Raw genomic sequence first — 25,229 nt, 5'->3', positions numbered from 1 at the left:
GCAATGAGTGTATAGGGTAAGGTCATGAGGAATGCAGGAGGCGGGGTTTCAGGGCTGTAGGAGTTTCCAAAACCAGCGCAAGCGCACATCTCGCCTTTTTTACATTACATCTTGAAAAATCTAACAACAAAAATTCCACGAGTTGTCTAGGTTATTCGGCGGTCTAGGTTGTTTTGAACGTTTTGATGAAAACTGAAAACCAATTGTTTGCGAGTTGAAGAAGAGTTTGCAAAGTTTGAAGCCATCTGGAGAAAATAGGTTTTTGACATTGAAGTGTTTTCTATGCATAAGGTTTTGTTAACTCATTTCACGACAAGGGGAGTACATCATGTTCTTGTACGACATCAGTTGAGTTGTCTGCAGCAATAAGTTAGGGTTGTAAGGTCCAAAAATACTATAGCAACATCAATTGCTGAGCTTAACCTTGATGTTGAAGTGAGGAAATACGCCATTCACTTAAGCGGAAATCATGAGGTCCTCACAATTTTGTGTGAGATACAATTTTTGTGATATGATTTCAGTTTTGTTCAACTACGGCTGAATATGATGCACATGTGTTCAGATGTAGAGAGAACATGGACGCGATTAAAATGTGAATCTATGGCAACTCTCTTTTTCATGTGAAACTATAAGTTCATCTCATTTACATTGGGGTTTCTAGTAAGTGAACTTTGCTAATCATCTGAATTTCATAGGTAGACGAAAGGACTAGTTAGGGGATCAATGGCATGAAATTTGACTTTAAGTTGGAGTAAATTTAATCCAAAAATTGACATTTTTGGTCGTTGAAAAATGGGGTGCCAACTTAGTTTAGCCGTTTAAAACAAAGGTAAAATTACCAGGATTTTGGCCTCAGGTCGTCCGATTTTTTGGTTATCATCAGTGTTAATATTCACAGCATGGCACTGATACAATACTAAAGGTCAGCAAACCCTGAGAGAAATTAGGCATTAGTAAAAATTTCTTTGCAAATAAAAAACCAGCATCGCCTTGAAACAACGTTTTCACACTTCACTCACAAATTTAACTTCTGGCGATTAAAATCAGTTTTTGATCCGACAACAACAGTTGTCTACTTGATTTGCTTGAGAACAATAAAAGCTCCAGACAATTCAGAGGACAGATATCAATTTTAAAAAAACAGATAATGTTCGGACAGAATAAAAAAAAACAAATTGCTAGATATTGTCTATCAGCAACTTTCTTGCAAAGTCAATCAGCACAGAAGGAATTAGAGCAATTAAAAGTTTATGACTTTCTCAATGAATTGAAATAGTATTCTTCATGGGAAAAATTCAAAAACCGTTTTCACCATTTCAAGGCTTTAATTTTTTCCCTTTTTGGTGCGGAAAAAGATGGTTGGGCTCTAAAAAACTTCCACCTAGGTTATTGCTCTTCATACGGCCAAAGAATCAGAATTTTTTGAGTCACATTGCGTCTTCCAATTTCTCCAAATTCTTATATTTGTATCTGATTCAGGACAAGTCTTAGCGTCATTATCCCCAACTATTACAAACACATGGGCATGTAGCCATATTTCATCAACCAACTCCATCGAAAGGGCGGAACGTCTTACGCCTTGATCATTAAAACGAGAGTTACAAGTACAATATGTTGTAATATTTTCGATGTCCGTGAAAATAAAGTTTCTGATGGTCAAATGGTTTTTCATAAGGTTGAGTTAGGTCGTCTTGCTTTATTAGAGGCACGAGTTTCTTAGTTTTTAATCTTATTACAAGGAAACTCATCTAAAAGAATCTAATTCAACAAACAGCTTTCAAACAGAGATTACGAGAGAAGTACAGTATGGACCTTTTAACATAAGAAATTTTAAGGACAATGACTTTAAAAAGCATTTCGAATTTAAAGCATTTGAATGCTTTAAATTTTTCTGTGCTGAAGGACTTTGCAAAATAATGCTGATAACAAATTGTAGCAGTTTGTTTTTATTGATTTCAAGTGAAATATATACGCCATTTACTGATACACTTAACTTCTGGCAATTAAAATCAACTTTTGATAAAAAAAACAGTTGGTTAATTGATTTGCTTGAGAGCAATAAAAACTCTACAAACTGCTACGAATTGTTATCAGCAGTTTTCTTGCAAAGGCCTTCCGCACAGAAGGAATTAGAGCATTTAAATGCTTATGAACTTCTCTATGAAATGAAACAGAGTTCTTGCTGGGAAAAATTCAAAAGTCGTTTTTCTTCACCATTTAAAGGCTTTAATTATTTTTCCCTTTTTGGTACGAAAAAAGATGGTTGTGCTCTAAAAGACTGTACCTAGGCTATTGCTTCTCTTACGGGCGAAGAATCAGAACTTTTTGGGTCACAGTGCGTATTCCAATATCTTCAAATTCTTGTATATATATATATATATATATATATATATATATATATATACATATATATATAATATATAAATATATATATATATATATATATATATATATATATATATATATATATAATGCAGGCCACGTCTTAGCGTTACAAGTACAAGAAATTGTAATTTTTTCGTTGTCTCTAAAAGTAAAGTTTTTTAAGATCAAATGGTTTTTCATAAGCTTGAGTTAAGTTGTTTTGCTTCATTAGAGGCATGAGTCTCTGATATTTTAGTCTATTATTACAAGGAAACTCATCTGAAAGATTCAACAGAGAAACAGCATTCAAACAGAGATTAAGAGGGAACTACAATATGGACCTTTCAACATATGAAGTTTTAAGGATGGGCCAACCAAAAGCTCTAGAAGAGAGAGGTTGCATTTGTAGTGTACGTCCTAACTGTCTCGTTAACCAGGTTAAAACTTTAATTAATAACAGCTTGTGTTATTAGGCTAACTAATTTAATCGTCTTGTATTTCGAATAAATTAATTAAAATAATAACACTAAAGGTTGTTAGATTTTAACCTAATTAACGAGACAGTTATGACATACAATAAACAAAAGCAAGGTGATTGTTAATATTTCTCGTCTAATGCAAAACGTCTCATTTTTCGGCCGAGGATCAAAAACCTTGGTGCAAGTCATTTAGAACACAAACATGTTTTTCTGTACTAAAAAGCGGAAAATATAAAAGCCTTAAAATTGTAAAGAACACTGACTTGGGAACTTTGTCCCAGTAAAAATACCGTTTCAATTTTTGGAAAAATTCATAAGCATTTGAATGCTCTAATTTTTTCTGTGCTGAAGGACTTTGCCAGAGAAATGCTGATAACAATTCTATTGTAGGGTTTTTTATTGCTCTCAAGCAAATCAAGTAACCAACTTTTTTTTCGGATCAAAAGTTGATTTTAATGGCCAGAAATTAAATTTATCAGTGAAGTGCAAAAATAGTGCTTGAAGGCAATACTGCATTTTTGTCTGCGGAAATATTTTTACTAATGCTGCCTAATTTGTCTCAGGGTTTGCTGACCTTTAATTCTTTTTATCATAGCCGTGCAATAAATATTTCCAATGATGATAACCAAAAAATCAGACGGCCGGAGGCCAAAAACCTTGTATTTTTATCTTTGTTGTGAGGGCAAAACTAAGTTAGCACCCCAAGAAAAAGTCAATTTTTGAGGCCACTTTACATCAACTGAAGGTCAAATATCAAAAACTGGTTGTTTCACAAGAAAAAGAGAGTTGCCATAAACTTACAACTGATCCATCTTCTCTCTTTATTCTAACACATGTGCAAATTAGCCATAGTTGAATAAATATGAAATCATATCACATCTTGTGACAACTTTTTTTCTGCTGTGAAAATTTAATGTGTTGTGAAACTTTATTGTGAAACTTTAATGAGTTCATCATATTTTCCTTGACATATCTCGCAAACGAACGCTGCCTTTCATCTGAATATTATAAGTAAACGAGAGCACTATTGTACGGGAACGAATTGGCAAAATTGGTTCTTCTTGAAAACAGAGGATGCTAACTTACTTTTGCCGTTCAGTATATTAATTGCTCTCAAAGTGTGTAGTTAATTATTTTGTCTTGCGGTGTTTTCTATGTGGTTTTTCTTAGAGTTGTACTCTATAATAGTCAAAGTTTATGCGATTCGGCAAAACCCCATTTACTTGAACCCCCCCCCCCCCCAAAAAAAAACCCCACTCCACTCCTCCCTATGCTAAGCCCCAGCTGCCTAATCTCTCGTGGGTTGTTTGACAGCATTTCGCCAGACGTTAGTCGGATAGGTACATTTTAAACAGTCATTCGCTGAAATCAATTAAATTGGATTGTTTGTAACAATTAAGGTCTTTAGGTTTTTAGGTGTTTACTCTATTTGCACCGCTTGCTCAGCCTTTTTTTTATAATTTGCACAGTCTGTGACTTATTAACAGAATGTACTTTTTGTCTGATCAAATAATTCAAAGACTTGTTTTTTAAAACTTTTGAGAGTAAGTACAGAAACTGACTTTTTTGTTCTGATTTTGTGTCGGCACAGGGTAAAAAGTGACATTATCAAAATATGGCCAGAATAGGAAACGCAGACGTGAGTTACTATGATTCAGTACTGATTTACTCTGAGTGTGGACTTTTGGTAAGTGTTTATTGCTGCCAGAAGCTATCGAGGTGCTATGAGAGCTACTGAGGAAGTTATTGTCTTCGGTTGTCACCTTTTTATTCTATTTCGCAAGATGAAAAATCACGTGAACTTGTCGGTTGGGTAAAAGAAGTTCCATTAAAAAATCGCAATAAAATACAAACAGGACTGTAAAAACAGAGTAATATTTCTTATTCTCTATAACTTTTTAAAAATTATACAGCTTGAATTTTTGTTACACCTTTTTATTTTTCTCGAATGCTCATTAAACTCTTACTCTTAATTTTACTTCGTTAAAGTGTACTGTACTATCGATGGAATTGTTTGCAGAGATGGTGACTAACCTAGAGTGGACCATCCGCTGGAACACATGATGACTGCGAAGTGTACATTAGCAGAGGCCAACTGTTTCAACATAACTGTAGTAGTAGCGTTCACAAATGATCCCGCCAGCATACAAGCAGCAGCTACAAAAACACCGCCATCACACTTCATCTTTCCTTTCTTTGTTAGTATTATAATATAAAGCTATTTTTGGCCAGAAAAGAGCTTTGATAGCTTTGTAGACGTATGCACTCTCAAAAAATAACATAGCTGGCATATTGCCTGAAAATAACCGCCGTTAACGTGCTTGACTCACGACGGTATTGAAACAGAAAAAAAGAAGAGATAGAAATTGATACAATTTTTTTTCTAAATGTCAGAAAGTCTATTATATTGGTGTGCAGTTCCAGTTAGATTCTAAGAGTATATTTAATTCAGCTTCTTAACTGAAAGCTATTAAGCTTAATAGTAGTTTCAGCTAGCAATCGCACTAATTAACTTTGACGACCTAATGCACTATGACTTTACGGCCGGGCGTTATCGGTGTCCCGTTCCTTTTCATTTTGCACCCTTGACTTTGACTCTATTCACTACATTTCATAAATCAATGAGTGAAAAAATTTGAAATACATTCAGTTCAAATAGAGAGTGAATTAAGTCACGAATCAAACGTGGAAATTGTGACTAATGCAAAAGTAAAAACGTAATCAAAATGTAAAGTAAAATAAAAAACATAGCAGGACAAGTCCTGACCTATAATTCACAGAATTTTCATTGACTAAACAAAAAACTCGACCTAAAACGGACTATGAATGGATTGAAAAATCATTTAGAAAAAAATCCGATCGAAAAATTGAAAATACAGTAAAAACCAAAGTAAAATTGCTGCATATGAACAAAAACCCGCCCGATTTTCTTTTCATTTCCTGTTTCGCCGTCACCAAAATCATCACTTCAATTTGACTTAAAAGATCGTGAAAATCTGTGAACAGATCTTAAAAAATAAAAGATTCTTTGGAATCTTAAAAAGAAAGGAGAGCATCTAAATAATAGCTGGTGAGAGGCTGACGGCGGCTATTAATAATGAACAAAAAAAACCAAAGAAGAGAATACTCAGTTTCGTTTTTACTAGTTGCATATAAGTTGTATTTTGATTGAATTGTATAACTGTGAACTGTATAATGTGTCATTTCTATTAGTTGCCCTCAAAAAACTCCATTAGAACTACTTATACTCAGTTATCTCTTCAATTGAAGTCAGTAAAAGTGTCTTTAAAATGAAGAAATTTTTGAGAATGAAGTAAACTCCGTCACGTGTGAGCAAAATTATAATCACACAAAAAACAAGTATAATTCTGTCCAATAAGAATGAATAATGAACTAAAGCACGCAATTCCGTCAAAATTTCTTGATTGAAATAATTAACAAAACGCAGATTTGGAGTGAGCGTGACGTCATATGTTGCTAACAAAAATTTTTAAGCCAAAATAAGAACAAATAAATGCACAAGTTCGGAGTTGCAATTTGAAAAAATAAATTGACTTATGGCCTCACTATCTAAACATTTAAAGCAACAGCAAATCGTCATTGTCAACGAGACATAGAAGCGTCCTATTTAATTGTAAAAAACCACATCTAAAAAGTCCTAAGCTTAATTTCTTTCGTAAACATCAAACCTTTGCAAAAGTCAATGGAAAAATTTTGAGTAAATGCACGTTCTGAAAACATTCACAACTAGTGTACACCTAATTTGCGGAGACCGAAGGAACTCAAAACTCGTTTGTTGTTCTTCTTGCTGTCTTATGTGTGTCTCAAAAATGGTCTATAATGCTGAACAGTTGAATGTAGCAAGATAGTGATACAAAGTTGCATTTTCTTTTGCTTTTGATGCCAATTAAAAATATGTTCTCGACATCCAAATTATTGCGGAGACCGAAGGAACACAAAACTTTTAAAAAAAGGATGTTGAGAACATATTTTTCATTGGCATCAAAAGCAAAAGAAAATGCAACTTTGTATCACTATTTTGCTACATTCAACTGTTCAGCATTATAGACCATTTTTGAGACACACATAAGACGGCAAGAAGAACAACGAATACAATCAAAAGATGAAATGAATCATTAAATGTAAACATTACAAAATTTAATCACACACAACTTGCGACTAATTACAATAAGTACTATGACATCAACTATAGGACAACAGAATCCCAAATAAGTTATGCAAATACGTAATGATCAAGTAAAAATCTATCGACTAGACCTATTAAATGGTTTTTTTAATGTCTCATTAGAAAACCATTTTGAAATGTAAATAACTGTAAATAACACTACTAAATGATAAAACATCAAAGACAACAACCAACAAAAATAAAACGTAAAAAAACACTTTTTTGAGAATAAGACGGCACACATAAGACATAAGACGGCAAGAAGAGCAACTATTACAATCAAAAGATGAAATGAACCATTAAATATAAAAATTACAAAATTTAATCACACAACATCCTAGAGCCAATGACACCAGTCATCAATATCACTAAGTGATAGGACAACAAACAGAAAAACAAATGCATGCCATAATCGAATTACATGAAATAATCGAATGTTCGTTCAACGACATTTTTTTAACAGAACGGTCCATTTTAAACAGTCATTCGCTGAAATCAATTAAATTGGATTGTTTGTAACAATTAAGGTCTTTAGGTTTTTAGGTGTTTACTCTATTTGCACCGCTTGCTCAGCCTTTTTTTTATAATTTGCACAGTCTGTGACTTATTAACAGAATGTACTTTTTGTCTGATCAAATAATTCAAAGACTTGTTTTTTAAAACTTTTGAGAGTAAGTACAGAAACTGACTTTTTTGTTCTGATTTTGTGTCGGCACAGGGTAAAAAGTGACATTATCAAAATATGGCCAGAATAGGAAACGCAGACGTGAGTTACTATGATTCAGTACTGATTTACTCTGAGTGTGGACTTTTGGTAAGTGTTTATTGCTGCCAGAAGCTATCGAGGTGCTATGAGAGCTACTGAGGAAGTTATTGTCTTCGGTTGTCACCTTTTTATTCTATTTCGCAAGATGAAAAATCACGTGAACTTGTCGGTTGGGTAAAAGAAGTTCCATTAAAAAATCGCAATAAAATACAAACAGGACTGTAAAAACAGAGTAATATTTCTTATTCTCTATAACTTTTTAAAAATTATACAGCTTGAATTTTTGTTACACCTTTTTATTTTTCTCGAATGCTCATTAAACTCTTACTCTTAATTTTACTTCGTTAAAGTGTACTGTACTATCGATGGAATTGTTTGCAGAGATGGTGACTAACCTAGAGTGGACCATCCGCTGGAACACATGATGACTGCGAAGTGTACATTAGCAGAGGCCAACTGTTTCAACATAACTGTAGTAGTAGCGTTCACAAATGATCCCGCCAGCATACAAGCAGCAGCTACAAAAACACCGCCATCACACTTCATCTTTCCTTTCTTTGTTAGTATTATAATATAAAGCTATTTTTGGCCAGAAAAGAGCTTTGATAGCTTTGTAGACGTATGCACTCTCAAAAAATAACATAGCTGGCATATTGCCTGAAAATAACCGCCGTTAACGTGCTTGACTCACGACGGTATTGAAACAGAAAAAAAGAAGAGATAGAAATTGATACAATTTTTTTTCTAAATGTCAGAAAGTCTATTATATTGGTGTGCAGTTCCAGTTAGATTCTAAGAGTATATTTAATTCAGCTTCTTAACTGAAAGCTATTAAGCTTAATAGTAGTTTCAGCTAGCAATCGCACTAATTAACTTTGACGACCTAATGCACTATGACTTTACGGCCGGGCGTTATCGGTGTCCCGTTCCTTTTCATTTTGCACCCTTGACTTTGACTCTATTCACTACATTTCATAAATCAATGAGTGAAAAAATTTGAAATACATTCAGTTCAAATAGAGAGTGAATTAAGTCACGAATCAAACGTGGAAATTGTGACTAATGCAAAAGTAAAAACGTAATCAAAATGTAAAGTAAAATAAAAAACATAGCAGGACAAGTCCTGACCTATAATTCACAGAATTTTCATTGACTAAACAAAAAACTCGACCTAAAACGGACTATGAATGGATTGAAAAATCATTTAGAAAAAAATCCGATCGAAAAATTGAAAATACAGTAAAAACCAAAGTAAAATTGCTGCATATGAACAAAAACCCGCCCGATTTTCTTTTCATTTCCTGTTTCGCCGTCACCAAAATCATCACTTCAATTTGACTTAAAAGATCGTGAAAATCTGTGAACAGATCTTAAAAAATAAAAGATTCTTTGGAATCTTAAAAAGAAAGGAGAGCATCTAAATAATAGCTGGTGAGAGGCTGACGGCGGCTATTAATAATGAACAAAAAAAACCAAAGAAGAGAATACTCAGTTTCGTTTTTACTAGTTGCATATAAGTTGTATTTTGATTGAATTGTATAACTGTGAACTGTATAATGTGTCATTTCTATTAGTTGCCCTCAAAAAACTCCATTAGAACTACTTATACTCAGTTATCTCTTCAATTGAAGTCAGTAAAAGTGTCTTTAAAATGAAGAAATTTTTGAGAATGAAGTAAACTCCGTCACGTGTGAGCAAAATCATAATCACACAAAAAACAAGTATAATTCTGTCCAATAAGAATGAATAATGAACTAAAGCACGCAATTCCGTCAAAATTTCTTGATTGAAATAATTAACAAAACGCAGATTTGGAGTGAGCGTGACGTCATATGTTGCTAACAAAAATTTTTAAGCCAAAATAAGAACAAATAAATGCACAAGTTCGGAGTTGCAATTTGAAAAAATAAATTGACTTATGGCCTCACTATCTAAACATTTAAAGCAACAGCAAATCGTCATTGTCAACGAGACATAGAAACGTCCTATTTAATTGTAAAAAACCACATCTAAAAAGTCCTAAGCTTAATTTCTTTCGTAAACATCAAACCTTTGCAAAAGTCAATGGAAAAATTTTGAGTAAATGCACGTTCTGAAAACATTCACAACTAGTGTACACCTAATTTGCGGAGACCGAAGGAACTCAAAACTCGTTTGTTGTTCTTCTTGCTGTCTTATGTGTGTCTCAAAAATGGTCTATAATGCTGAACAGTTGAATGTAGCAAGATAGTGATACAAAGTTGCATTTTCTTTTGCTTTTGATGCCAATTAAAAATATGTTCTCGACATCCAAATTATTGCGGAGACCGAAGGAACACAAAACTTTTAAAAAAAGGATGTTGAGAACATATTTTTCATTGGCATCAAAAGCAAAAGAAAATGCAACTTTGTATCACTATTTTGCTACATTCAACTGTTCAGCATTATAGACCTTTTTTGAGACACACATAAGACGGCAAGAAGAACAACGAATACAATCAAAAGATGAAATGAATCATTAAATGTAAACATTACAAAATTTAATCACACACAACTTGCGACTAATTACAATAAGTACTATGACATCAACTATAGGACAACAGAATCCCAAATAAGTTATGCAAATACGTAATGATCAAGTAAAAATCTATCGACTAGACCTATTAAATGGTTTTTTTAATGTCTCATTAGAAAACCATTTTGAAATGTAAATAACTGTAAATAACACTACTAAATGATAAAACATCAAAGACAACAACCAACAAAAATAAAACGTAAAAAAACACTTTTTTGAGAATAAGACGGCACACATAAGACATAAGACGGCAAGAAGAACAACTATTACAATCAAAAGATGAAATGAACCATTAAATATAAAAATTACAAAATTTAATCACACAACATCCTAGAGCCAATGACACCAGTCATCAATATCACTAAGTGATAGGACAACAAACAGAAAAACAAATGCATGCCATAATCGAATTACATGAAATAATCGAATGTTCGTTCAACGACATTTTTTTAACAGAACGGTCAAGTTAAGATAACATTAACCATTTACTTGTAAACATCAAACTAACGCCTGTTTAGGGATTTCAGGAGTGAGTTCATTAGAATGTGCGATTAAACAACGAACATAATAAGAGTTACTTGCAGAAAAAATCTACCTAATGTTTTATAATAAAACATAGTGATAAAGTCACGAGAACCACAAATTATTAGCCGAAACCTTAAATAGGTCTGTTTATGCTTCTTCAGAAAGCCAACTAAACCTGCGACAAATTACAATAAGTACTATGACACCAACTATAGGACAGCAAAATCCCAAATAAGTTATGCAAATACATAATGATCAAGTAAAAAAAACTGTCGACTAGACCTATTAAATGGTTTTTTTAATGTCTCATTAGAAAACCATTTGGAAATTTAAATAACTGTAAAGTACACCACTAAATGATAAAACATCAAAAACAACAACCAACAAAAATAAAACGTTAAAAAAACACTTTTTTGAGAATTCCTACCATGGAGGTTTTCGAAAAAGGAACTTCTGTCCTGCTACACATAACCATTAATAGCGCGTCGTCTTTTACGGTATTGAAATGTTCTATCTAACGATCACTTTTGTTTCAGCAACAGATTTAGTTTCTGAATTCTGTGCTTAGATGTCGAAAAAGTCAAGAGGTCAAGAGTGAAAAATCTATTGGTCAGCGGTTTCAAATCTTACAAGAATCTTGCGAAATGATTTAAAATTTGCAAGATTCTTGCAAGAATCTTGCAAGATATCAATCCAGGCAAAGAATTAAATTTTGGTAATAATGTTTTAGAAAACACCTTTGAAGCAACCTAATCTTTATTAAACAATTCAATAAACCTAAATCAATAAAAAAAATTCTGGCCAGGATTCAACAAATTGTAAACATTTTGCAAGAATCTTGCAAGTTTTTTAATTCTGCGAATTTTGTTTGAGTATTTTTGGAGACTACAACTAACTGAAAACAAATTGAATTGACTGTTACCAAATTTTTGATCAGCAGAACTCATTCTAATTGACTTTTTTTCCTAAATATCTTTTGAATGCGAAAAATCTTTCAAGAATCTTGCAAGATTCTTGAAGATTTTGATTTCCAATACAATTTCCGACAAATAATTAAAAACGTTTCGAGCTATCCGAATCTTTCTTTATAACTTCAATTTACGCAATAAACGACAAATTACTTCCATTTTCTTTCTCTTATTTTTTTCACGCAACATTTTTATAGGGAAACCAGCAGTCGGATTTGTTTGAGACTTTGCAAAGTACCTCACCAAACTAATTCTACAAAACAATCTGCCACCATTTTTTGTTGTCGCAAAAAATCTCATAAATAGAAGCAGGAACGGGTTGTTAGATTGCTTTGTTAAAAAGTTGATGTTGGTTCAAATCCGGGAACCTTGTTTTTAAAAAAAATGCCGAATGTTAACGGTTTTTAATCTTCAAGTGATGTACTTTTATTCAAAAAATCTTAAGGGATCAGAAAGCAAGGAAAAAATGTTTGAAACAATGGTTTTTCTCACAGCCTGGCAAATCCTCAAAAAACTTTGTTTGTTACTAGCTAATGACGACGAATAGCATAACGTTATACTCATCTCAACAGAATTTGTACTCACGCTGAAAATAATATTTTAACATTTTTTATTGAATTAGTGCTTGTTTTACAGGATATGTTTCTCTATCGGAAAGTAACAACTGAAAGATATTTTTCTTATTTCTGTTCCTATAACTCCTAATTACAGCACCAATTTTGACATCAGCGTTCACGGTCTATAGTTATCTGCAGTGATTTTTGCTCTTGTTTGCCAGCTTTATGGATGGATGGATAAAAAATCAAAATTAAAGCAAACACGGAATACGTTTTTAAGTGAAAGAAAAATCTTTTAAAACCAAGGTACAAAAGAATTGACTTTGGCTAAGTGTTTTTCCGCCTAAGATTGCTTTATTAGCTTTAAAGGAGAATTTCAGCCCGCAAATATTATAAAGCATTAAAAGGATAATTCCAGGCATAGAGAACATTCAGCAGTTGTGTATTTATAGTAAACAAAATCGAAGAGGAGTTTCGTTGTGTATCGACACGACGGAGGCATTATTGACTTTTCTTACATGTTTAGGTTCTTCCGTCAAAAATCATATGTCTTACTATATCACAATCAACACACGTATTTCAAAAGTAGATGAAAAACCTTTTGTGTCAAATTTTTTTCTTAATTTACCCGAATTTTCTTCTGCTGGATATTAAGAATTTTAGGTTTTGTGTTCAAGATTTCGTCTTAAAAATGAAGTCTTGAAAAGAAGTTTTCAAGATTTCGTCTTCAGGAGAACTCTTAAAAATTAGAGCGTATTTTGTGATATTCTCTTTATCTCGAAAACTTCTGACCGGTTGACATTTGATACCTGTTAATTCTTGTTATGAGACATTTTTTAATTCAAAAAGAACCACGGGTTAGGTGTAATCGGGCTCAGTGAAAAAGACCTTTACTTTCTGACTTACAAAATTCTTCTCTGAAAAGTCTTCTCTTTTCGAGATCTCTTGATTTCGAGAAAATATGGTTTTTCCCCGTGTTTTTGTAGTTCAATCGGTTTTGCCAGTCATATAAACTGTCTTTAATGCCGAAATTACTAAGGAATAAATTAATTGCAAAAAATGGAATTTCGATATTAGCAAAATTTTGACTTTTTTCAAGTTTCTTTGTATTTTATTCTTATGTCAGCATATTCAGTCCAAATGTTTACTAATCCCACCATTGCCGGTTCTTGATGCAAAAGGAAGGGAGAAAAACAACCAAATCATACTCGAAATGCTCAAAAAATCAGCTTCTACATGAGTTGAGTATTTTTTCCGACAGATGTTTATCTTGTTTTATGTTAGATTTTTATTTTTGGATAGCAGTATGGGTTGGTCGTGACAACACCCTATCAGTATTGCTATAACATTATTTGTAACTTCGCCAATGCTGGTACCAAGCTCGGAATTAAAAAGGACGAGGAAAAACAACCCAACCAAATGATACTCCAAACAGCTAAAAAAAATCTCAGTTTGTAAATGACTTGGGTAAATTTTCCGACACAATGTTATCAATATCATGCTTAGGATTGACATTTTTGTACGTCTGCCTTCCTCATCCAGCCAGCTAAGTAAAGAAGAATTCAAAATTTTGCAAGGTTTTTTATGAAAAGTATAAAATCTTGCAATATTTTCGCAAGAAGAATTAAACTCTTACAATAATCTTACAAGATGAACGCAACAGGGATGTATTATCTTGCAAGATTTTTCGCAAGAAATTGAATTCCTTGATCACTAGGGAAGTCACTAAAAATTGTAATTGAAGAAATAATCTGCAAAAAAATTGCAAACTAATTAAAACTCACATTAATTACCAGAAACTATCAAACCTTTATCAAAACAGCTTAAAAGTAACACAATATTATATCAAACCTAGAAGCATTTTAACAAATTGCTTCAAAAAGCCAATTCAGGGACAAAAATTTTGCTCGCTTGTAGAAAACATTTTCACACCTCAACATCGATATGAACAAAAAAAACCACAGTCTTTTTGCCCAACTCTTCAATTTTGTTCAAAATTCCAAAATTCAGACCACTCCAAAGTTTTCCACGCGTCTCATTAAATGCTTTAGAATTCACTCCAATAAAATTGATTCAATAAGACGATTCTCCAATACTTCTCTTCGAGTCTTAAAAAGACAGCACCCCATTACAATTCAAAGTCTTTGAGTGGTATTTAAAACATAATAGGGCCGCTATAATAGCAGATATAATAGAAGATGTGGGCGGATTTTAAATAACGCTGCAGAATATTTTGTAATACGTTTCACTGTCAACTTTTCTCTTCTCGTTTTATTGTTCCTACTGCCAGTGGGTACTGTATATGTCGCAACGCAACAACATGACCTTAGTATGATATTGAGAATCTCTTTCACAAATCTTACATGCCCTTCAACTATTTCCAAGAATTCTTTTCTTTCTGGGCTTCGCTTTTGGCACACTTAAAACTAGAACTTCAAAGGAAAGGAAAGACGTTAATTCCCGATTAAATAAGCAGGCCTGGTGCGAATCATGGAAGTATCAGGTTGCAGCACAAGGAACACTCCGAGGAAGCAGAGAGTGATTATGGCTGCGTCCACTAGTGTCAATTTCTCCTTCAAAAATATGACAGCTATGATGCAGACAAAGACAGGTGTCGTCTGACTGATCACTGACATGTCTGCCACTGACATGTATTGCACACAAATGGCTTTCAGTGTTATAGTGATCCCATTAATGCATGCCCTGAAACAAACAAACACACTAATTTGTAAGATTAACGTACAAATTGCAATTTCACATGATAAACTTTGTTTTTGGAGACATATTTAATAAACATAAATTTGGCTTGCTCATTTGACTTTCATATCAATCGACGCATAATCATCAAAAATTTAATAGATTTAGATTAAAAAAACTGACAAGCCTGCTGTTCAACTGTGAGTTCATAATGCAAAATTTTGCTTGAAATCATGGAGGCATGATCTTGGAGCGACTCAAAATACTATTGATTCCGTAAAACTGGCCAACCTCCATCTGATGACTTTTCTCTGTATGCAGGCTTGTCAGTTTTTTTAATTTAAATTTGTTAAAAATCTGATGATTATGTGTCGATTGATATATAATTCACACGAATCAGCCAATATTATGTTGACTAAATATGACTTCAAACGAAGACAGTTTATCATGTGAAATTTGTGTGTTTAATTAGATCAATTAGTGTATTCTCAAGAATCAACGATGTTGAGTCCGAGGTGAAAATCTCCAACTTCTTTATCACAAAACTCCTGAACTCACATGGTAAATAATTCTTTGAGACGGTTGAGGCAAGATCAATTTCAACGCATATCACGTGGGATTTGTTCGCGTACTCCCACTGACATCTTGACCCGATTGAAGTTCAAAAAATTGTTTATTTTCAAATTCTACGCGACGTAAAGAATATTCGTCAACTTCTGTCACATTTTTTTGTAATACCTTTGTTAATTTGTTAATGCCTGAAAATTATCCGTGCAATAATATTAGAAATAGAAAAATTTATGTTGACAAAAAGTAACTGCATAGCAGACAGTTTACACTACAGGAGGGCTTTTGTTACTGGCTATCAAAATCAACTTAACATCTTCTATTTTTACGAATTAAAAACTCATTTACAGGCCTGATGATATTACATCACTACAACGCAGAGGTACACCCCAAAACTTTTGCCTAAGTAAAAATCGCGCGAAAGATAGAAACATGAAATGAACGTAATTAGGACACAAGCTTTGTATCTTATTTTTTCGAAAAGTCTTTCCGATCATTTTAGGTATCTATTTTTTGCAATAAATTTGTCTCTAATTCGCAATTGAGCCTAATTAAAAGCGCGCTTTTGAGCAAGCAAAAGTAATTTAAAGCTTTATTAATTGATCATGAAACAAGTCCAGGACGAAATCTGTAAAGATAAAAGACCCTGTCAAATGTAACCCTGTCAAATGTAACCCTGTAAATGTAACCCTGTAAAAAGCAGCAAAAAATTGATGGACACCTATAAACCTGTAAATGGGCAGAGAAAATAATGATTTGAAAATTAATAGACCACGTAAACCTGTAAAAGGATGGAAAAAGCGGTCGAGCTATGAAAGGATTAATCACAAAAAAATATTGGACTCCCAAAACAGACGCAGAATTGACGGATATTTCAGAGAAAAAAATGCTAGACACCTGTTAACCTCTAAATATACGCAAAAACTTTGAACAATCCTAATTTAACAATTCATTTGCTGAATTCAAATGCAAATCACTCATTGAATCAATTTTAGCAAGAAAAAAACACGTATCAATTCTCATGTGATTTTTTACCAGAATTGCCCTCTGTCCAACTCTATCTTGTTATGAACAAATAAAAGGAGTTAATAAATTGGTACAGGACAAACCTTCGTTTTATTGATTGAAAACTTTACCTAAATGGTATATTTTTGATGAAATAGCCAATTCAACCATAGAGCAAAAAAAGAAAAATTTTTCAGAATTTATTTTACTCGTGAAATTTTCCAGCAACTCCCTAAAAAAAGCTTTGATTGATGCCAACTCCATTTCCCGACAACTCGCATCAGATAAAAATGTAGTGATAAATTTGAGCTCCATATGGCATATTTTTAACCTGTAAAGCGCTTTCAATCAGTTATTTCCTATCAATTAACAAACACGCCTTGAATTAGGCTTAATTGCAGATTATAGATACCTTCAATGCGCAATTCCTTTCAATTTTGCCTGTTTTTGCTAAAAGATCTATTTTTCACAGTACTGTTGCATTTTCAATGTATTAACAAAGTAAAAACGAACAAGAGGTACGCAGGTCGGAAAAATTTGCCCTTGACAATTTGGGTATACCTCTGCGGCGTAATGACCACTTGGTAATTAAACTTCGATATCAATATACTAATAAGCATAAATTTTTATGACCCCCAGGCGCACGTGCTATTTGTTTACATAGTAACGTGCTATATAACAACATATCATTTGTAAGGGGGGTCATAAAAAACACTGGCGGCCGAAACAGAATAGATCCAGATTTTGATATCATCGTTTGCCTAAACAAGAGGTTTTGCCTACCAATGGAATTGAGATAATATATTATGATGACTTACCAGAGACCACAATGTAACGTTGATGATCGCCATCCAAATATCACAATAAAAAGGGATCTTTTTTTTGGTGTCCCAATTTTTCACCCCTATTCATTTAACCCCCTATTATTTAACCCCGATTTCTTCACCCCTGTATCATTTGACCCTCTATCTTGTAACGCCTCTATCATTTCACCCCGATTTTAAACTTTCTATAAAATAAGGAATACTAAATTTGGAATATAATCATTTGACCACGCCTCCCGGGCCATGGCCAAGCCTCAGCGGCCCGTGGGAGTTGATATGAAACTATCACAACCGAACGTGGGATCAAATTATCCACTTAATTATGACAAAACACGCCTTTAATGTCGACTGCTAATTGGCGGAATGAAATGATTGAGGAGTTAAATGACAGAGGGGTTAAATGATTGAGGGGTTAAATGATGTGGTGTTAAAATATGCGGGGTTAAATGAATCGGGGTGAAAAGAAGTAGAACCCTTTTCTTTTGGCCCAACCAGCTTCGTGGGCAAATAATTTTAGCGCTCCCGTATGCACTTTCTAGTTTCTTAAAAATGTTATGCAACAAAACATAATTTGTAAGATGAAGAAAACAATAGCGAGCGAAACAAATACGTTCAAAATAAATTTATCACGAAATCAACCTATATTCGCATATCTCAAACAGAGTTGAAAATCCGTCAAAGGTATCTTAATTTGAGGCATTGTTTTTCCGTGTGAACCTTATACGGGATTCATAATTTTTACTTTGGGGTATCTGATAAACTATCACTAAGTATTATCTAAACTGCACAGGTAGGCAAGACCAATTGTGATTGACGATAAAAAAAGATTTTGAAATTTAATTAGAAGCTGGTGTATTATCATGGTCAAAATTTGCGTTTTACACTTCGTAAAGCTAGAGAGTGCAAAGTACGGGTTAGGCGACTCTGCTTCAAATCACTGAATTTTTCTAGCATTTATCGAGAACCACGCAACTTTTTAAGATGTTCGGCCAGAATTTCAAAGCAGTGACTTCTGCAGAGTGACTTAACGTGCATGTTGAACAGAAAACGAAAATGACGAAAGCCAAGGGAAGCCAACTTCTGGCAATTTCTGTAACTACAGAGATTTGGCATTTTACAACGTTCATGTGTGTGTTTTAGCATACTTTTGACGTTCAGTTTATCTCTGTTAATTATTGTGAGCCAGAATCTCTGTGGTATTCAAAAGTTGCAACAACTTTTGTTTTATTATTATGATAATAGGTTATCTGGGTCTTTCTCATGCACTCAAAGTTGTTTCTGATCAGGCTATTACCACCCGGAAGTGACCTCTGATGAGACCATCCTCAGACCCAAGTGACCTCTTATCATATATTGAGCGCTCTAACCAAATCCCACTCACTGTATTTTGTTACACCGTTTGCCTAGGACTTCGGTCTGATCAGAGGACACTTCCGTCTGGCACCTCAACCTGGGGTATACGATATCTGACCACTAATCTGGGGTACGGGGCTATAATGGGAAAGACTCGATTATCTTCCTACACATTGTCATGAGAATTAACTAGAATAAACAATATCTGACTTTCGTTTTATTGATTGAAAAATTTACCTAAATGAAACGTTTTTGATGAAATAGTAAATTCAACCATAGAGCAAAAAAAAGAAAATTTTGAAACTAAGAGACATTTCAGAATTTATTTCATTCGTGAAATTTTCCAGCAACTCCCTAGAAAAGGCTTTGGTTGATGCCAATTCCATTTCCCGACAACTCACATCAGATAAAAACATAGTGATAAATTTGAGCTCCATATGGCATATTATAAACCTGTAAAGCGCTTTTAACCACTTATTTCCTATCAATTAACAAACACGCCTTGAATTAGGTTTCATTGCGGATTATAGATACCTTCAGGAAGCAATTCCCTTCAATTTTGCCTGTTTTTGCTAAAAGATCTATATCTCACAATACTGTTGCATATTCAATGTATTAACATAGTAAAAACGAACAAGAGGTACCCAGTTCGGGCAAATTAGTCCGTGACAATTTGGGTATACCTCTGCGGCGTAATGACCAATTGGTAATTAAACTTCGATATCCATATACTAATGAGCATAAATTTTTATGCCCCCCAGGCGCACGTGCTATTTGTTTACATAGTAACGTGCTATATAACAACATATAATTTGTAAGGTGGGTCATAAAAAACACTGAGGGCCGAAACAGAATAGATCCAGATTTTGATATCATCGTTTGCCTAAACAAGAGGTTTTGCCTACCAATGGAACTGAGATAATATATAAGGATGACTTACCAGATACCACTATTTAACGTTGATGATCGCCATCCAAATATCACAATAAAAAGGGATCTCTTTTTTTTGGTGTCCCGCTTTTTCACCCTATTCATTTAACCCCCTATTATTTAACCCCGATTTATTCACCCCTGTATCATTTGACCCCTCTATCTTGTAACCCCTCTATCATTTCACCCCGATTTTAATCTTTCTATAAAATAAGGATTATTAAATTTGGAATATAATCATTTGACCACGCCTCCGGGGCCACGCCTCCGGGGCCATGATTGACGATAAAAAAATATTTTGAAATTCAATTAGAAGCTGGTGTAATATCATGGGCAAAATTTGCGTTTTACACTTCGTAAAGCTAGAGGTTGCAAAGTACGGGTTAGGCGACTCTGCTTCAAATCACTGAAATTTTCTAGCATTTATCGAGAACCACGGAACTTTTTAAGATGTTCGGCCAGAATTTCAGAGCAGTGACTTCCGCAGAGTGACTTAACGTGCACGTTGAACAGAAAACGAAAATGACGAAAGCCAATGGAAGCCAACTTCTGGCAATTCAACTTCTGTAACTACAGAGATTTGGCATTTTACAACGTGCATGTGTGTGTTTTAGCATACTTTTGACGTTCAGTTTATCTCTGTTAATTAATGTGAGCCAGAATATCTGTGGTATTCAAAAGTTGCAACAACTTTTGTTTTTTTATTATGAAAATAGATTATCTGGGTCTTTCTCATGCACTCAAAGTTGTCTCTGATCAGGCCATTACCACCCGGAAGCGACCTCTGATGAGACCATCCTCAGACCCAAGTGACCTCTTATCATATATTGTGCGCTCTAACCAAATCCCACTCCCTGTAATTTTGGTACACCGCGTGCCTTGGACTTCGGTCTGATCAGAGGTCACTTCCGTCTGGCACCTCAGCCTGGGGTATACGATATCTGACCATTAATCTGGGGGGAGGGGGCTATAATGGGAAAGACTCGATTATCTTCCTAAGCATTGTCATGAGAATTAACTTGGATAAACCATATCTGACCTGTATGTAAGCAGCTTTCTCTTAGACCAAGCAACTTCTGCAATATCTCTTCTCCAGAACAGTGAAAGCACTATTGAACTCAGCAGAATGTGAGCAGCGGATCTAGCCAGTAGAACAAATACAGGGGTAACTGGCAAAACATTGGCGAGGGCTAAATAGGTGCTGTCCGTTAAGGAATTCAAAACGGCTAGAAATAGTCCAACCAAGTTCAACTGAAGACCTTTCATTCGAGAAGCTGTTCATCGAACGATAACTTGTTACTGTATGCTGAACAAATAAAATGAACATGAATAATATGTGAACACTTCAAGTTTTGCTACTGTTTTTTTGGAGCAAATGATCTCAACATGAATAGTAGGATCCGCTATTGTATGTTATCATGATTCTTTTAAACAATGTACATGTATTATTATCAAGCCGACCCACATTTTAATTCAAAAACCTCTTACATCGCTCATATTTCTAAAAACGAACATTCCATCAGTTGCCAAAATTATCAGCTAAGATAATGTTTTGGTTATGTGGTTGCTTTGCGATACGATTGGCTTTGATCTGCAAAATAGATCTAAGGTCAAATGAGAAAAATTAAAACTTGGATCCAAAAGGATAAGAAAGAAAGGCATGTTTCACAAGAAACCAAGCTGTCTATCTAATCTAGACAAATTGACAAATGACTCTGTTTCATTATGCTGAGCAAACAGAATGACCACTAATACTACATAATCATTCATAATAACTGCTTGACAAAATAGGGTTTGTAAATATTTAAGTAGGATTTGCAACTGTTAGGTCAACGTGATGAGCAAGCATGTTGGCACTGACTGCTATAGAAGGAGCCGAACACTTTGTTACCACAAACCTCTCAATTTCTGCTTGGGTTTATCTGTGTTAAACTTCTTCACTAGTTAAAACAAGATTTGCTATCTTAATTGGAACCGAAGAGCCACCCGCTTCCTTCGCTCGTGAACAAACTTTTTGTTTTCATACACTTGTGTGAACAAACTAATTTGTGTTTTTGCCCTGATTCGAGAACGGAATTAGCCATAACAATCTATGTATCATGCTAAGGTTTCAAACATCCCGAGTCGGAAAAAAAGTTAATCTTGCAAGATCTTGCAAGATTCTTGCAAGATTCTTGCAAGATCTTGCAAGATTAACTTCTTCTTGCAAGATCTTGCAAGAATCTTGCAAGAATTAACTTTTTCTTGCAAGATTCTTGCAAGAACTTGCAAGATTAACTTTTTTTTGGAAGAAAAAAATCGGCTCAAAAAACATTAAAAAAACATAAAAAAAGCGCTCAAAAATAGCCGAAAGAGCTGTCCTAGGTCCTTATCCTAAGTCCTATCTTAGCAACAAAACCTTTTGAAAACGTCAATCAATTATACATGGGCAGATTTTAGGATTAAGGAAATAATTCCCTTGTTTTTTTTTTCAATAAAAAGAATGTGAGAACAGCGCTTTTAAAGACTTAATGCACGTTAAATAGTGCATTTTTGTTAAAGAAAGTTCAAAATTTCCAATAGCATCACTAACAAACAGGCATAGTTACGAATTAATCGGTTGCGGAAAAAACCCACGAAACCCCCCCCCCCCCCCCTTCATTTTAGATAGGAAATAAACCCCCAAGGAAGTAAACCCCCACGGAAATAGACCCCCACGGATAAAACCCCCAATTTACTATAAAAGAGTTGCGCATTTAGCGCGTTTGGCCATGCCTCGCGGGCCATGGCCATGCCTCAGCTGCCCGTGGGAGTTGATATGAAACTATCACAACCGAACAAATTATCACGACCGAAATTCAATTTTAAAATGGGGGTTTATTTCCGTGGGGGTTTATTCCGTGGGGGTTATTTTCGGTGGGGGTTATTTTCCGTGGGGGTTTGTTTCCTATCTAACGTTAAGTGGGTTTTTTTCCGTGGGGGTTCATTTCCTAGACCCGAATTAATTATTTATGAAAAAAATAACAACCAAAAGTCATTGATAAAGATAAATTTTATGCTTTGGCAGTTTCGTACAGGTCAGGTCTCTATTTTCATGTGGAAAAAACAAAACAATCATTTGATTTTTAATCTGTGTTTGACTTTTGTTACAAGCGAAATGCTCATATGAATATTTGCGCAATGTTTAAATCAAGTATTCAACACAAATTCTTACCTGAATGTAAATTACTTCGAGCTGCGACAAGTTTTTTTTAGTTTTGAATTTGGAATCCCCGCTGTCCATCGCTAGCCGCATAAACATAGGAACCAATTGAAAACGATTCGACAATACTCCTGCGATCCTGATTAAACCTTTAAAATCTGTTTGCCTGTGTTGTTCACATTATTGCGCAATGAAGACTACTACTGAGAGCATTTTTCTCAAGTTTTCTCGATTCAAACATGATGACTTTCTACATTAGTCTTCAACATTTTTTTCCTTATGTCCGTATGTTAAAAATTTTGAACTAGATTGAAATATTAATTATGCTGTGGAACATTGCAATGGAATTTTTTTTAAACAATGATCTTTTAGCAGTATTCAAACATAGCAGCATCTTTATGATATCGTGAATCAACTTTTTGCTTTACAAATCGAAGAGATAACTTTTTAATCGATGTGTCTTATTCAACGATAGTGTTAATGGAGCTTTGCATGTTTTAAAAAAGATACGACAAAAATGAGGAGAGGAGACAACGAAGTGACTATTTTTTCCTGCCTTTCATGACGGAGATCAAGAAGTGTGAGAAATTTTAAGCCAGTGAAAAGTTTAGTTTGTATTTGTCTTCTTTACTTCAATTTTGTTACGCTGTTTAAAAATAGTGGGTTTTTGCAAAAAATTGTGCGTACCCCAATGGGGCTACACTACTTGGGTAAAATAGGAAACATCAAGTACACATTCTCGATTTTATGGGGTTTTTCAAGACACATGTACTCGGGTTGAAAATCTGAGCGTGTGTGGAAAACACTGACTAGTATAGCTAGGCTAATTTAGCTCAAATTTTTTTCAAAATTTGTTATATGCGCCCCCAACATTCACAAAGAGCTATTGCCAAATTTCGGGACAATCTTTTGTCACTGATTTCGACGCAATCAGTCATTAGTTTCCATACTATAAGCAACTAATTTCCGCGTAACCCATTTACAATTTAAATTATCGAAATGAAATAAAGCCTGATTGCTGATTAATTTCCCTCTCGATACAATTAGTGGATTAAGACAAAAAGTGGTTATACAACTACCCATAGCGATGTTCACAAGAAGAAAGAAGCCTTCACATTTGGTCTCAATTAATTACTAAAAAAATCCGGCATAAGTGTAAGGCTCAAATAAGTGTTATTGTATAATCACAATGGATGAATATTTGTAAGTGAACACATGTGACAAATTGTAAATAAATTGATTGTCATATATCGGACCAGGTTACAGGTTATGGTCACTCGATTCCAATAACGGTCAAGTCTTTTGAAGTTTGCCTTCTCAAACATTGTTGCGTATTTTAGGTTAGGTGTCAAAGTAAACAAAAGCTTTCTATTTTTATAGAGGTTGATTGTCGAGGTACTTTGTTCTGCGGAGGTTTATTCTAGATTACGGCCTCTCAATAGGATTTGAGCATCTCATCAGGTAATAGAGCTCTGCAGGTTTTTCTCTTTTACCTTACTATTCCATCACACAGACGTTTCGTCATTCGTAGGTGTTCTTTTCTTGTTAAGGAACTGGTCAAATAAATTCTGAATTTATGCCAGTTGATAATATATTTTTGCAATACTCTCTTCCAGTATTTTCTAAATGTTAATGACGTCACTTAGTGGGGCCAGTTTTCTTTATTTTCTCAACATATCCCCGTTTATTTTGAGTTTGGAGATTTGATAATTTGAGCAATCATATGGAGCTTGAAGACAGTTAGCAAGAGCGCTTTGTGCTGAGAAAAGAAGGATTGGTTTTATTTTTTAATTTGTTTTACAGAAAACTTTAAAATTTTTAGTCCTCTAGAAAAAGTAAGCATAAAATAATCATTATTTAATTTTTTTTCAGGCGAAATCTGAAAAAAATTACCTACTCAGGAATCTAGTTTCTAATTTGGTTTATATTTTTTACTCTGAACTCTGATTATAACACAACTTCAGGAAGTAGATTTTTTCATTGTATCACAGACAATAAGACTTTTGAAAAAAAAGAAATAGAGAAAATTTTGAGAAAAATGAACTCTTATTCAAAGATCCTATAATTTCTTTAGCACTTCATTCAAAGATGAATGGCTTGAGAATATTTTTTTCCAGAAACTGAGAACGCAATTTTAGATTTCTGCTTAGAAAAAAATTACAAAAACAGAGCATTATTTTGAAAATTACCTTGAAAATGAGTATTATCAGTATCTTTGAATAATTGCTTTTTTGTTTCCAAGGAAAAGATGTCTAGACAAGTTTTTGGCTTCT

The 25,229-nt window shown here is 34.0% G+C and overlaps 1 protein-coding gene across 3 annotated transcripts in view; it reads right to left on the bottom strand.

The window, feature by feature from the left end:
- LOC142349635 (uncharacterized) overlaps positions 1-25,229 on the bottom strand; it is a 90,981-nt gene that overhangs the window by 9,600 nt on the left and 56,152 nt on the right. The window contains exons 1-5 of one of the 3 annotated variants that reach the window (XM_075401344.1): positions 22,783-22,900; positions 20,815-21,081; positions 14,862-15,102; positions 8,191-8,314; positions 4,878-5,000 (exon numbers count right to left, since the gene is read on the bottom strand). In XM_075401344.1, the coding sequence (XP_075257459.1) occupies positions 4,878-5,000; positions 8,191-8,314; positions 14,862-15,102; positions 20,815-21,041 (715 nt within the window). In that variant the 5' untranslated portion in view covers positions 21,042-21,081; positions 22,783-22,900. Of the gene's footprint in view, positions 1-4,877; positions 5,001-8,190; positions 8,315-14,861; positions 15,103-20,814; positions 21,082-22,782; positions 22,901-25,229 lie in introns of those variants that run through there. The other 2 variants (XM_075401353.1, XM_075401361.1) reach the window with 2 other exon arrangements.

The sequence above is a fragment of the Convolutriloba macropyga genome, chromosome 1, assembly GCF_964194025.1.
Source record: "Convolutriloba macropyga chromosome 1, txConMacr16.3, whole genome shotgun sequence".
Taxonomy (NCBI): domain Eukaryota; kingdom Metazoa; phylum Xenacoelomorpha; order Acoela; family Convolutidae; genus Convolutriloba; species Convolutriloba macropyga.
This window is presented reverse-complemented; position numbering and strand designations above follow the sequence as displayed.